Raw genomic sequence first — 15,504 nt, forward strand, 5'->3', positions numbered from 1 at the left:
TAAAGGGATAGTTCACCCAAAAAATAAAAATTGTCATAATTTACTGACCCTCAAGTTGTTCCAAACCTTTATGAGTTTCTTTATTCTGCTGAACACAACAGAAGAATGAAACTCATACAGATTTGGAACAACTTGGAGGTGAGTAAATGGTGACAATTTTATTTTTGGGGGGGAATTATCTGATCTGGCATACTATATTTGTCATGTTATTGTGACCTACAGCGGCAGTTGCATCCCTTCAACTTTTCTGCCATCCACAACTTTTCTCCCAAGGCCTCATGGGATAGTAAAGTCTTCATTGGATGCGCATTCAGAATCTCGCAAGACATGGAGGTCATCATGGGTACTTTTTGCTTATTGTTTTATGAATACTCTGAATTTGGACATACTATTCTTTTCACATAAAGTACTTAAAATCGCTAATACGTTTAAAGAAAACCAAGTGTTCAATGTTGTTTGTATGTCTATGGTGTTTTTAATGTGCTTTAAGACAAACCATAGTCACCATTGCTGAGTATTTTCTAAAAGCTGCAGTGGAAATAAGATGGTTTGAAATCCGCTGGTGTTTCTGACATAGCAAACTACCTTGTAACCAATTCCATCAGTGTGTGGGCAGACTTTAGCCTATCATTAACTGCTCTGAAGAAGGCGATTCTCAAAAGAAGGCAGGTTATAACAGTATATTTTTCTGTTGATATGAAAAATCATGTATATTTAGCAATATAGTGGGTGAATTATGTATATGATGTTCATTACAATGTTATGAGGAACTACCTTTCTCCACTGATGTTCTCAGTTGTTCAAAACATTTCTAAGGGTGCTGATTTTTAGGAGACTCTGAGCTGGCGAACGTGAACACATTATTAGATGTTTGAGTTACGCTTCTGAGCCATCGACTTTGTAGACATGCTTGTATAATTCACTCTTCCACTTCTTCTGTAACTGATTCTGGTTCATATGGCTATATATACATACTTTACATATACCCCGCCTCCACTCACTCACATCAGCTCAGAGATTCACATGCTCAACTTTATATATATATATATAAAGTTGAGCGTGTGAATCTCTGAGCTGATGTGAGTGAGTGGAGGTGGGGCTAATTTGCATATTCATGACTCTGCATATACTATGAAGTAAATATGAATGGGTGTAGAGTTACATTCAAGTTATTTTAAGGCATAAATACATTTTTCACAGGAAAAAAAACTTAAATATTTCATTTTGGTGATCAAAGATGAGTTTTAAGGGATAACATTATTAATTACTTATTATTATCTATCTATCTATCTATCTATCTATCTATCTATCTATCTATCTATCTATCTATCTATCTATCTATCTATCTATCTATCTATCTATCTATCTATCTATCTATCTATCTATCTATCTATCTATCTATCTATCTATCTGTCTGTCTGTCTGTCTGTCTGTCTGTCTGTCTGTCTGTCTGTCTGTCTGTCTCTAAAACACTGGTGGATTGTATTGGTATGTATGGCTGTAATCCAGTCGCTCTGTCACACTTCTGAGGTTTGACCTCAGGAAATGTTCCTGGTGTTTTTTAAGCTCAGCATCATGAACCACTGCAGCTGTGCATGTTCTCTCTCATTCTGAATCTCCTTCTGTCACTCTCACCCTCTGACCTGTTTACAAAAAACCTCACATCCATTACAGACCTGATGAACCCAGACAGAAAGCACTGTAATCTATCTTACACATGGTCTCATTTCATCTAATCTTTTGTCTCGTTTCTTTTAGTCTCGGGCGACTTGTGTCTTTTCTTTGAAAGAGAAGAGAATGTGATGTCTTCTGTTCAAAGAGAAGAGAATGCGGAATAACTTTTTTTAATATCACGCTGCTGGTGTCTGTGAGCGTGAGATTGCTCTGAAGACACAGAAAGGATGGGTGGGACAGATGATGGAGAGAGGGGTGTGTCATGTGACATGACCAAACTGCTCCGACAAGTAGGTCGCTGTGTGTCCGGCTGCTGCAGATACTGATAGTGTGACTAAACTCTCTTATTCTGAGCAGAGACAGACAGAGAGGTAGAGATGCAGGAAACTGAAGACGGAGACCATGACTGAGTCTGCACTCAGGTTTGCTTTGTTGAAGTGTTGTTCTTCAGTTTTTGTTGGTGTATCTTAGTGTTCAGTTTGATGATGGAGCCCCAACGGCAGATATACAAAAGACTGGACATCCCGGATCATGTGCATTACATCATCGCCTTCCTCGTCCTCATCATCGGCACTTTGGGGATCACAGGCAACGTTCTGGTCATGTTCGCCTTTTACAGGTAACGTTGATAAATTTAACGAATTAACAAATATTAAATTATATCATTCTTAATAGATTATTTCATGTACATTCATTCTGTTAAACATGATTCATACACTTTATTTATTATTTTTTATTACATTTGAGTAGTTAATGCTATTAGGTAAGAGAACGGTTCAGTGAATTGTCACCAAGTTTTTTTTAAACTAGTACAAATTCACTAGTCTTGTAACAAGTACACATACTATATTAATATGAAGTAATAATTAAAGCTGCATGCATAATAATTATGAAAGAGTTTAAAATGTTTAAAATGTGAGTAGATTATTGGTAACACTTTACATTTGTTTCATTTGTTGACATCAACTAAATTACTCAACATAAATAATAAAAAATACATCTAAATAATGTATTAATCTTAATGTTAATCTCATATATACTGAAACATTTCAAGATCAAAAGTTGTATCTTTTAACATTAATTAATATACGAACCTTTTTATAAACTAACTTTATCAAAGGTTGATGAGTTCTGTTCCAGATTGTTTATGTGAATGTGTTATTTCTATATCTATCCCTTAGTTTTTTTTCTTTGTTTAATAAATTAGTATTTTTGATTGATCTTTGTCTAACGCTTGACAGTCTTCCAACTGCTCCTTCTACAGCAGAAGGAGTAAGATAAATAAGCGTTTCCTAATCTGGGGTCTGTCCCCCTTAGGGCACCAGAGTTCACAGGGTTGGAACATGGGAGCTAATATGCTTTGAGGTCAAATTTGGATAGGAAAAACCTTTTAATATGTAGTTTTCAGAAATGCTCTGAATGATCCAGTTGATAATTATGTCCTTTAATTCTATACGTGGTCTCTCAGCTTGCCAGTCACATAAACCTATCATATTTTTATGATGCAAACGACACAAGCTTGCTTACACTGGCCGTGAGAGGTGTGGCAAAAATAAAAAGATCAGCGGATGGCATCTCAGTCTCCGGGCTAGACAATAATAATGCAGTGAAAAGGTGTGTATAATTCAAACAACTATAGCTTCTGTACATCTACATACATGTGCTGCTGTTCTTCCACTGTCTTCTGAACTCTTTCCCATGTTCTCTGTATTATAGCTCTATGATGGTACACTCTCAGAAAAAAAGGTACAGTACTGTCACTGGGGCGGTACGCTAAGGTATAAAAGTGAAAAGGTACATCTTTGTACCTTACGCTCCCCTAAATGGTACATATTAGTACCTTTAAAGTTACATATCAGTACTTTAAGAGTGTGAATTAGTACCTTAAATTAGTACCTTTTTTGTTTTGTACCTTAGGGTACCACCCCAGTGACAGCAATTTACCTTTTTTCCTGACAGTGTAAAAGGCTGGCAGTAGTAGAGATGCACCAGTCGAGCAACCATCAATCAGAACCACCCAGTTACATTTTTGTAGCAGTTTTTTTGTTTTGTTTTTGCTTATATGTAAGGAGGGGGGGCTCAAGAACAAAAAGGTAGGAAACCACTGATCCATAGTCCTTCTCAAACCTGTCTTGGGAACCCCCCCATTGCACATTTTGGATGCCCCCATCATCAGACACACCTAGTTCAAGTCTTGCAGTCTGTACTAATAAGCTGATGTGTTGAAATAGGTGTGTAAGGTGAGGGAGACATGCAAAATGGAGTTGTGCTAGTGAATAGCGAATCATCACGTCACCAGCGCCACTCCGGACCCAGAGCACAGCCAGCCATCTTCCACACACTGCACGGGGTGTATGTCAGAGCCCAGAAGCGAAGCCCGAGCCTGCCGCATTTTTAGCTCCAGATGGAACAAATACAGAGCCAATCATCACCTCGGAGCCCAAGCCCAATGGATTATCTGACAAGGTGCGCAAGCTCAATCCACCATCTGTCACTGTTGGTATCCTCGTGGACTTCGAGGGCATGGACTAAAACCACGCCCACACTCCCGTCCCATCTCCAAGGTATCCGTCCATCTTTTGTCTCCCACCTGGTCTGTCCAGGTTCTTGGCTTGCTCCCTTTAGTCCCTCAGCACCTCTTCTGACTCCAGTCTGCTGTGTGGATCTGTCTCAGGTCTTCTGGTCTAGAAATCTAGACGCACCCTAGCGGCAGCAAATCTAATGTGTCGTCGTCTACTCTAGCAACTCTCAATACACTTCTGAGCTGTAAAAACCAAACTCTGGTGGGGCCAATGACATCGTATATAGAGTCAGTGGGCGGGGCTTAACATAATAACGGCCAAGTTGCGTTTGCGTGCTACTAGTAAACACAGAAACTGGTGAACGGCGGTCTTTCGAATCAGCTTTGACCGCGACTCTGGAAGACTTGGAATTAAGCTTTTCTCTGAGAAAAGAACAAAGAACGGCACTGAAGTCATTCTTAAAAAGGGAAGATGTGTTCAGAGTTTTGTTTAATCTATCAACGAGCTCCGCTTCACCTTCGTTGCGCTGGTTGGTGGAGCACTATCCTATTGTGAGCAGAGGGAGTTTGAAAGACAACCGTTTATCCCCTCAGATTGAGCCCTGTCAATGGTGAGTTTCCAGACCAAACATCTTGATGTGGGTCTGGCGTGTCAGGCTACTGGTCTCCAGCTCCGCCTTGTCAGATCCCCTGGCTTTGCCTCCACCTTGATTTTTCAACCTCCCACTTCACCTCCATCGTCCCTATGGCTCCACCGGGCTCCATCATCCCTCTGCCTCTACCTCCGCCAATGGCACAAACTTATTGGCCTTCAGCTGCTTTTGAAGGCCAATAATTCATTGGCTCCACCTCTTCAGCTCCGTCAGGCTTCGGCTTCCCTCCGGCTATGGCTCAGCCCTCTGGCTCCACCTCAGATGCTTGTCGCTGCAGCTCAAGTGAGGCTGGACTTTCATCTGTTCGTTTACGGTACAAGGACGCTGACGTGTAATGTTACAGTTATTTTAAAGGGTTAGTTCACCCAAAAATGAAATTTCTTTCATTAATGACTCACCCTAATGTCGTTCCACACCCATAAGACCTCCGTTCATCTTCAGAACACAGTTTAAGATATTTCAGATTTAGTCCGAGAGCTTTCTGTCCTTTGAATGTAAGTGTATGCCCACTTGCTGTCCACGTCCGGAAGGTAATGAAAACATCATCACAGTAGTTTTATTCAGCATTGTCTTCTCTTCCGGGTTCCTCAAATAAAGATTCAAACAGTCATGATTGAAGATTCGGATCGCGTGCTGAAACTGCTGAAATCACGTGACATCGGCGATATGAATCACGAATCAATCTGCTGATTCCCGGCCGTTTGATTCTTTATTTAAGGTTTGAAAACAAACGCGGAAGAGAAGACAATGCTGAATAAAGTCATATTTTTTGTTATTTATGGACCAAAATGTATTGTCGACGCTTCAAAAGCGTCTAACTAACCCACTGATGTCACATATGGACTACTGTGATGATGTTTTCATCACCTTCTGGACGTGGACAGCAAGTGGGCATACACTTACATTCAAAAGACAGAAAGCCCTCGGACTAAATCTGAAATATCTTAAACTGTGTTCTGAAGATGAACGGAGGTCTTACGGGTGTGGAACGACATTAGGGTGAGTCATTAATGAAAGAAATGTCATGTTTGCGTGAACTAACCCTTTAAGTTCTATCAGTTTATTGTGTTTTAGTTTGGTTTTCCCTGCATGTGTCTGAAGTTCTAGTTTCTTGTTTATTTCTGTGGTTGTGAATTAGTTCTGCACCTGTTCTGTTTTCTGTTCATTGCTCCCGTTAAGCTTTTAGTTCAGTCTATTCCAGGTTCTGTATTGTTTATATGAATGTGTTATTGCTACAATTACATATATTAAAATAATATAAAATAATGATGAATAACATTATTTAGTCTTATCTTTTTGTCACTTTATAGTTCTATTTTGTTGCAGTCTATTTTTTTTTTAGGATAGAGTAATAGTTTCATTTTTGTCCACCTTTAAAGAGTTGTATGGTGTAATATTTCAATTTGTTTTCAGTGACTTAAAATTGTGAAAATAAAACGTATTTAAAGTGTCTTAAATATAGTGACAGTTTTGCTGCCTGCTTTTCGGCAGATCATCTGTTGGATAAAGCCTCCAAGTCTCGGATATATTATTGACTTTAATTGCTTAGTGAATTGGGTCAGTGCGGTAAAACAAGAGCAGGCAGTGAAATTCTAGTTAAAAGCTTCTGTTTTCTTTTTTACAATCCCTGTTTGCTCAGATTAAAGTTATGCACGCAAAACAACCTGCAGGTCACTGGACAGCCCTAATCCTCATTTTCCATAATTGTTTTTTCCTTTGTGTTCAAAATAGGGCAAATGTGCTAGAAACTGGGTAAAGTGTGAATGTAGTATATAATAAGTTTAATGCATTACAAAATATGGATACAATTATTGCAAACACAGGCTTCTGTGGAGTGGACAGAAATGGACTGCTATTCCAGGAATGCTGGGAATCCCTAGAACTTCAATACTATTGATGGAAAGAACTGTAATGGTGGCATTTGATCTGTTTGATATCAGCTTGGCAGAATAACTCTCATTTGCCTCCCACCTTCATTTTATGCATTTATAATGAAAAGTCTTGTTGTACTTAATTATTGAACCCAACAAAGATCAACAAAGTAGAGATATGCTCAGACAAAATTGATAATAAATACAAAATAACATCACATGTTTGCATTTAAATTAAGTTGAAAGGATAGTCCACCCAAAAAGAAAATTCTCTCATCATTTACTCACTTTTATGTTGTCCCAAATATGACTGACTTTTTTTCTTCTTCTGTGAAGTTGAGGCTCAGGTTCAATTCCTTTGTCTCTTTGTCCATATAATGGAAGCCAATGGAAACTACAACCATTTGGTTAACAACATTCTTAAAAATGTCTTCTTTTATGAATAAACTGTTCTTCCTGTTTTAACAATGGAAACATTTAACTCAACTTTAATGTTTTTTGTTTGTTTGTTTTTTTGTGCAGTAATAAAAAGTTGCGGAGCCTGCCAAATTATTTCATAATGAACCTGGCGGTCAGTGATTTCCTCATGGCCATCACACAATCTCCAATGTTCTTCATCAACTGCCTGTATAAGGAGTGGATGTTTGGGGAACTTGGTAACTGTTTTTAGTTTTAAGCATTCACTCTACATAACACTTTATTTCCAATGAAACAAGTAAAAACAATTCTGATGTCAAATGACTAAGAAATCATGCTGGTTATCTTAGTGCTGTGGTGCACTCAACAAAAAAAATATTAAGACAATTCAAATTCAAGCTTTTCACTTTAAGTGTGGGATATTTTGAAGGTTTATCAATTCTGTAGAACGTAATCACAACATTGATTTCATGAAACTCTATATATTTATATTGTATATTATATATATCTCTATTTGCTCTTAGGATGCAAAATATATGCGTTCTGTGGCGCACTGTTTGGCATCACCTCGATGATAAACCTGTTGGCCATCTCTGTCGATCGCTACCTGGTCATCACCAAACCGCTGCAGACCATCCAGTGGAACTCCAAACGCAGAACCTCTCTGGCCATCCTGTGCATCTGGCTCTACTCTCTGGCCTGGAGTCTGGCACCTCTGATTGGCTGGAGTAAGATTTACAGTTTTTCTTAATTGCTAAAACACTAAACCCTATTGTCTGAACCAAATGCTCAGTGGCCTGTTGCACAAAGCTAGTGTCAGTTGTTACCCAGGTAAGTTCGAGATTAGTTTGAGCAAACTCTGGATTTTTGGGCTCAAGAAGGTGGGTTGGTTTTTATCAGTGTTTATCACCATGGTAACTGACACTACACAGCTAACCTGGGGCCTGTACCATGATGGTAGTTTAACAAACTCAGGGTTAAAGGATTAGTTTTGAGTTGACAAAACCAAACCATTGTATTAAGGCTTTGTTGGTCCCATGATGCTGATCTTCCACTTTCTTTGTCAACTCAGGCTTTGATCCTGAGTTCAGGAGTTTAGCTGTGACATCAGTAGTGAACAGCCAATCACACGCTGTGGAACTGAGACGAACTTCTCGCGAGACAATCAGTGAGATTCATTTCTCTCTTCTGCAGAATATTGCATGATTGAAAAATGTTGAGAATTAAAATAAAAAAAAATACACAGCAAGAAGAAAAGCTGTCTATGAAAGAGGACAACTTTAAGAAAAATAGTATACGTCAATGCAAGTAAAAGTTATGAAGTTAGTTTAGTTGATATAGAGAAAATTGAACATTTAAGCTTAGTAAGCTTCTTTTTTTTAATAGGCTAGTTTTATTTATTGATTTTAAAGCTTATCCATATGACTTTATGCAGGTGATGTTATTTATATGACTTATGTATTAATTTTAACAAAGTGCCTATTAATGATTGATTAACTAAAATGATAAATGTGTAATTTATTAAAGGTATAATAATTACATAAGTTATATCTAAATCATTCAAAATTATTATTTTTTATAAATAAGCATTGTTAAAAGCCAGACACTTTAGTCTTTAAAAACCATTTACTATGCAGTTACCTTTAATTTGGAGTAGAAACAGGGGGAGTGACTTGCGACACTGCATCAGAGGTGTGTCACTTTACTCACAGCTGATTGGTCCAATTTCAGATTGAGATCTCTAATCCAGAACATAACCTGCCCCAGAGCAGGTTAGCTCTGGAGCGTAAATTACTATGGTGATGAACACAGCTAAAAGCCAAACCACTTTAATGGTACCTAAAACCCAGGATTGGCACAAACTAAGCTTAAACAAATCTGGCTAGCCAGCTAAACCAGCTTCATGGTACAGGACCCTGCTCTGGAGACGGTTTTATTCTGGGTTAGAGATCGCAAATCCAAACTGGACCAATCAGCTGCAAGTAAAGATGCAATAAAGCCACACACCCTGTATGTCTCGTTCCAAATTAAAGCAGTTTATAATGAAAAAACTTTTGAAATAAAATTGTGCATCTTTTGGTGCTAATTATTTATTATATTTATATTATATGAATTAGAATCACTTTGAATTCATATAATATGTATATTATTTTAATTGACAAGTAGCCAAATAGTAAAATAAAAATATTACATGATTCATAATTCTTTTAAACAATGTGTATTAATTTGAGCTCTTTGTGAACCTATAATTATTAGGCATATTTCTTTGATTCACATCATGCATTGATAGTCAGATCATCTTTCAGCTGCCTTCTCAATCTTTCTCTGCAGTAGCAGTGTTAATTTCTGCCTTGTAAACACATTTAATTTCATAGTAATTTTCAAAACGATCTCAATCTTCAGAAGAGAAGTGAATCAAACGGACACTGTGATTGGCTGTTTGCCGCACGTGTCACACTTTCAGGTGCACGTGCTTTAGAGTTGATCGCTAACTCTGGATTAAACCTGAGTTGACAGAGAAAGTTTAAACCGAGCTTTGAGAAACGGTTGAACTTGATCTACACCAGGTTGGATTTATCTGGATTTATCAACTCTAAACCTACTCTGAAACTCAGAGTTTGTTCAGCTAGCTTCATGCAACAGGCCTCAGTTTCCTGAACCCACTCACTCTTTTGGCAAAACCATAAGCACTTTTCAGCTGTTTAGACACAACTTGCCAACACATTTTCATTGTGATGCACACGTGCTGCATAATGGTGAGCATAGGTGACAAAAGTCAAACACAATTAAAGCACAGATGTCACCACTTGAACACAACAACTCAAAATGGATGACACTTGTGGCTAATGGTGTAAAGGAACAGTAAGCCAGTTCAGAGAGCACTGGTCTGTGAGGCCCAACAATGGGTAGAAATCTGAGAGAAAGAGTACTGTACACAAGTGGCAAATGCATACAATTTCTGTTTTGTCTTTTTGTACAAGTGCTAAATGCACAGCTTTTTTGTTTTGTTTTGCAACATGCATTAAGCCTACAGTGAACAATTAACATTTATTTCTCCAGCTTCATGTCCGTTGTGTTTTCTATTTTTCTACATAGTGTTTAGTGACTGTTCAGTAGTGTTTTTAATTTGAAATGACTCTTGGCACGGTTTGACAACATAGTTCAGGTTTGAGCACAGATTGAACTGTTTGAGGTGAAAGTTTGGTTTTGCAAGAAGAGTCTGAGGTTTTGTGAATGTAGCTTGAAAATTGGGTTTTGTGTTCACAGTTTAGAGAAAATGAGAGCAGCTTTCAAGTAATGTGTCTTAGCAATCGAGAAAAACTGTAAATATTCTATTACATATGAAGGCATTTAAATATTCTAATTTGACTTGAAGTAGGTGTTTTTTTCAGGCTATAATAAAGATAAAGGTATAGGGCTAAAAAGTGCTGCATCTGTTAAAATTATAAATGAAATTGCTCTTGCAGTTTTGTTTTCATTTTTTATTTGAAGAAGGAACATGTAACAAACAAAGCATAACATACAGCAGATCACAAAAAGTGTAGCAGCACACAGAAAAAAAGGGTGTCAAAATTGTACCTTTAGGGGTACAGCAGCTTGTCGCTGGGGCAGTACCCTTAAAATGACAACTTTGTACCTTTTTTACTCCTGAAAGGTGCATATTAAAACCTTTGAGTACAAATGCGTACCTTAAGGAACTTTTTGTGTTGGTAAAAATGGTACAAAGTTGTCCTTTTAAGGGTACTGCACTTACAACAGCGACAAGCTGTTGTACCCCTAAAGGTACAATTTTGACACCCTTTTTTCTGTGGGAGGGGATCCAATTCTCTCATAATAATTAAACATTAATAAGTTAATGACTTATTATTTTTTTAACAATTTCAAAGATAATCTATAAATGAGTTGAATTCCACTATAAATTGCTCCTGCAGGTTCCTACATCCCTGAAGGTCTGATGACATCTTGCACGTGGGATTATGTCTCGCCGTCTCCCGCCAACAGGAGTTACACCATGATGCTGTGCTGTTTCGTCTTCTTCATCCCCCTGGCCATCATTCTCTTCTGTTACCTGTTCATGTTCCTCTCTGTACGAAAGGCCAGCAGGTCTGAGCTCCTCACGTCCCCACTGGCATCTTGAGTTTGAAGCGTGATCATTGAAAAGCATTCATGACTGTGTTATGTGTTTGTGTGTGTTTAGAGATCTAGAAAGGCTGAGCTCTAGAAAGTCCATCTTTGTGAAGCAGCAGTCCATGAGGAGCGAATGGAAACTGGCTAAAATAGCGGCTGTGGTCATAGTCGTGTACGTTTTGTCCTGGGCTCCCTACGCATGCATCACCCTCATCGCCTGGGCGGGGTGAGTGATGAGCATACACACATTTTCAGTGTTTCATACATTTCTTGGGACTTCCGCGTATAAGCTTAGATAGCATCACTAAATCTCTTGTTTATATTATGATTAGTGTGTCACTGTAAAAGAACACTGTAAAGTTGCCAGAACTTTACTGTAAAAAATATGCTAGCAAAATTTTAGGTTTTACAGATGTAAGTTACATTTACCGTAAATAACCGTATTTCATTAACTGAAATAATGTTAAATTACCACTCAATTGAAATACTAATATCTGTTATGTACCTTTGAGATAGACTGACAACCAGCAACGACAGTGGTTATGAGTCACATGATGAATCAAAGACCATCACAAGCAGCTTTTAGGAGGACAAAACTAATGAACAGAAGGTGCACAGTGTCATTCACACTAACGCTAAACACCATCATGGTAACACACACATGACATTTCGAAAAAAAGGCAATAAACATTAAGTTTGATTAGAAAAAAAAAAATCTAAGAAGAAACAGTTATTTCAATGAAAATACACCAATGTGAAGTGTCACACAGGGAATATCAATTTACAGTTTTTCACTGTGAATTACACAACGACTTGTTCTTTTTCACTTCCAAAAACTGTCAATTGAACAGTTTTTACTGTAACATTAAATGTAAAGTTTATCTATTACAGTTATTCACTGTATATAGTATGGAAACTTTTTGTTAACCAGTTAACTGTTTTAACCGTAGCATTTTTACAACCGTTAAAATCACAATCATTTTATTTTGTGCTGATATTGTTTAAAAGTTTGGGGTCAGTAAGATTTAATACTTTTATTCGGCAAGATGCTTTAAAATGATCAAAAGTGACAATAAAGATATTTATTATGTTATAAAGGATTTTATTTTGAATAAACGCTGCCCTTTTTTTTTTTTAACCAAAAATTCTGAAAAAAATGCTGTACATTCACTGTAATTTTTTGTGTGAAAATGTTCTATTTCACATACATTTTTCAGTTGGCCAAATTGTATTTCTGTGAATTTATACAATTCAATTTGGCCAACTGAAAAATGTATGTGATCAGTCACTAGAAATTTTTCAATTGTAGAGTCCTGAATTCTTTTACAGTGTTGATAATAATAATTAATTAGAATAATAAAACGTTTCTTGAGCACCAAATCAGCATATTACACTCTAAAAATGTATTAATAGGGACATATTATAACTTAAATGCATGGTTGAAAGTAATTAGACATTTTAAGTAATGTGAGGAGATCTGTTGATATAATAATGTTAATCATTACATTAACTTAATACTGTAATTTAATTTGATGTAAATTTCTGTGTTAATTGTTTTTAAATATATAACAAACAAGACTACTAGATAAGTTCACCCAAAAATGAAAATCCTATAGCCCTCAAGCAATTCTAGTTGTAAATGACTTTCTTCTTTCAGCCACAATCAGTTATATTAAAAATATTCATGGCTCTTCCAATTTGTATTTATTTTTTTATTTATTTGTTTATTTGTCAGGGACAATGCAGTGCACATTATTACATACATAATTATCATAGACAAGCCACAACAAAAAATGTGTAGATGTGTTGCATAAAAGGTTTCTAGCCAATAGGCTAATTTGCAATGGGAGTGAATGATGCCTTTTTGTTTAAAGTACATAAAAGTGCATCTATCCATCATAAAAGTAATCCACCTGCTCCAGGGGGGTTAATAAAGGCCTTCTGAAGCGAAGCCATGACATATTTATATATGGAGACAGACTTCTTTAGTGATGTTGTTGTTTTTGTGGTCTAAAAACAAGAAAAAACTTGTTTGAAACCTGAAGCAGTGTATTTGGCACACACTGTAAAAAATATTGTTGGTTTTAACTTAAAAAAGTAAGTAACCTGGTTGCTTTAAAATTTTGAGTTTATCGAAATAAAAAATTTGAGTTGATATAATGAAGGAAATTATTTTTATATATAGAAACTCAAAATATTATTGTATCTGAATCACATAAAAAATGTGATAAATCATGAAAATAACACAATTTGGCATGTTTCACTGCGTCATCACAAATAAAACACACACAATTACCCAATATGCCTAAAAAAGTATTTTAATAATAATATTTTTAAATAATATTTGAATAAAGTTTGTCGATTCTTAAAAATGTTCATTGTATTAACTCAAACTTTTAATTCCAATGAAATCTTAATTTAATAATTAAAATTAATAATAATAATTTAAATTAACTCTTAATATTTTTTTACAGTGTAGAAATACTGTTATACGTCCAACTCGTTTTTTGAAATTTTGTCCCTGTGCATGAGACTCAACTCGTTAACAGTGTAAATAAGTCAGAATGCATGCAATAGCAATAGACCCCCCCCCCCCATGACAATATTTTAATTTTTGTTTGAACTAACCCTTTAGAAAGTGGTTGTAAAAGTGTACATGTGGTTGTAAAACGATTCATTGTTAAACATCAGCATTATTGTCACATGCAACCATGTGGTTGTAAAACCATTCATTATTAAACATCAGCATTATTGTCACATGCAACCATATGTGGTTGTAAAACGATTCATTATTAAACATCAGCATTATTGTCACATGCAACCATATGTGGTTGTAAAACGATGGCCTCGTACTGAAGCTATACTGTCATGTGATGAGAGCCAAACAACCGCTGCCTTGTGTGGGCCCTGTGTGTGTACACTAGACTACTTTGTTGTTGTTATCTGTAGGCATGACATGGTCTTTCCTCTGTGATTAAAAGATACATTGAATGAGAAATACTTCTGAAATACAGTATTTGCCCTAAATTATATGTCTCCTAACACATATGTTGTGTTTGCAATATAATATTGTGTAAAATTGGGTAGTTTCCATAATTAGATCTTGATTTCTGTATAACCACATATTTTAAAGTACTAAAGAAGAAAACAAACTAATCGTTGAACATTTCCACAATTATTACTAGATATTGTCACCTTACATGGTAAGTTGTCACAATGGGAAATCACTGTTTAGAGAAATTGTTATTGATTTGAAGAAAATAGCTTTATTGTTCAGAATTAATAGAGGTTTTAGCTCTGTTAAATGTTGATACTGTATACTTGTTTAGTAAATTCTGATTTGTTTTTTTGTATTTGTGATCAATTTGAATATTCAATATTTTAGACAACATTACCATATAAAAGGTTGAATAAAAAAAGTCACATTTCTGACTGATATACAGTATGATGCATTGAAACCGTATACTGGAAGCTTTCTTTCTGTATCAGAAGTGTTGCAGTGTCTGTAATCTGCAAATCCCCTGATTCCTGTTTATCTGGCACTCTTCGATGTACATTTGTTTCATTAGAGTGTGTGCGTGTGTGTGTGTGTGTGTGTGTGGAGCTCTATAGTGTCTCTTAAGCTCAGCGCAGCTGTGAGAAGTAGGAAGTGATTATAAAACATTGTAATCTCTCTTTCTGTCTGCAGCGCCCCTTTACACTTTCTGAATGACCTAATGTGTTTAAAAGTAACTACTTTTTCCTTGGTTTCTCAGGCAAGCAAACATCCTCACGCCCTACTCTAAAACACTGCCGGCGGTCATCGCCAAGTCATCGGCCATCTACAACCCTTTCATATATGCCATAGTTCACTCCAAATACAGGTAAATCAATCATCAAACAAACATGTCAATATGTTCTCTAAATGTAAATGAAAAGGTTTTAAAATACAGTCCAACAGATCTCCATTCATTTTGAATTCATTTTACCAACAACAAAAACTCTAGAATATGGAAATAACTTTTACTGAACCTTCTGATCACACTTTTTCAGTAGTTTTGTCTTGTTATCCAGTGCAAACATCTAAAAGATTCTTAAATCAAGATGCATTTACTTGAGAAGTAAAATGAGATGACACCTTGTGAAAGTGTTTTTATGATTAAAATGAGACCAAATATCTGCCAATGTTCAGAAAAAAACTGAATTCTTAATTCTTTAATTTAGAATTCTTTTTAATCTTTTAATTTTTATTAATTCTTAA

General features: G+C 36.2%; 1 protein-coding gene across 1 annotated transcript; it reads left to right on the top strand.

The window, feature by feature from the left end:
* Nucleotides 1-2,156: 2,156 nt before the first annotated feature.
* Nucleotides 2,157-15,131, top strand: opn4xb (opsin 4xb). The gene is made up of 6 exons (XM_067440301.1): nt 2,157-2,293; nt 7,242-7,375; nt 7,661-7,864; nt 11,069-11,240; nt 11,335-11,490; nt 15,020-15,131. The coding sequence occupies exons 1-6, from the start codon at nt 2,157-2,159 to the stop codon at nt 15,129-15,131; spliced, it is 915 nt and encodes a 304-aa protein (XP_067296402.1).
* The last annotated feature ends 373 nt before the right edge of the window (nt 15,132-15,504 follow it).

The sequence above is a fragment of the Pseudorasbora parva genome, chromosome 3, assembly GCF_024679245.1.
Source record: "Pseudorasbora parva isolate DD20220531a chromosome 3, ASM2467924v1, whole genome shotgun sequence".
NCBI classification, from domain to species: Eukaryota; Metazoa; Chordata; class Actinopteri; order Cypriniformes; family Gobionidae; genus Pseudorasbora; species Pseudorasbora parva.

Coding starts and splice junctions, on each gene's coding strand:
- opn4xb (XM_067440301.1), top strand. CDS start 2,157: ATGATGGAGCCCCAACGGCAGATATACAAAAGACTGGACATCCCGGAT. Junction 7,376..7,660: donor GTGGATGTTTGGGGAACTTG/GTAACTGTTTTT, acceptor ATTTGCTCTTAG/GATGCAAAATATATGCGTTC. Junction 7,865..11,068: donor GGCACCTCTGATTGGCTGGA/GTAAGATTTACA, acceptor TTGCTCCTGCAG/GTTCCTACATCCCTGAAGGT.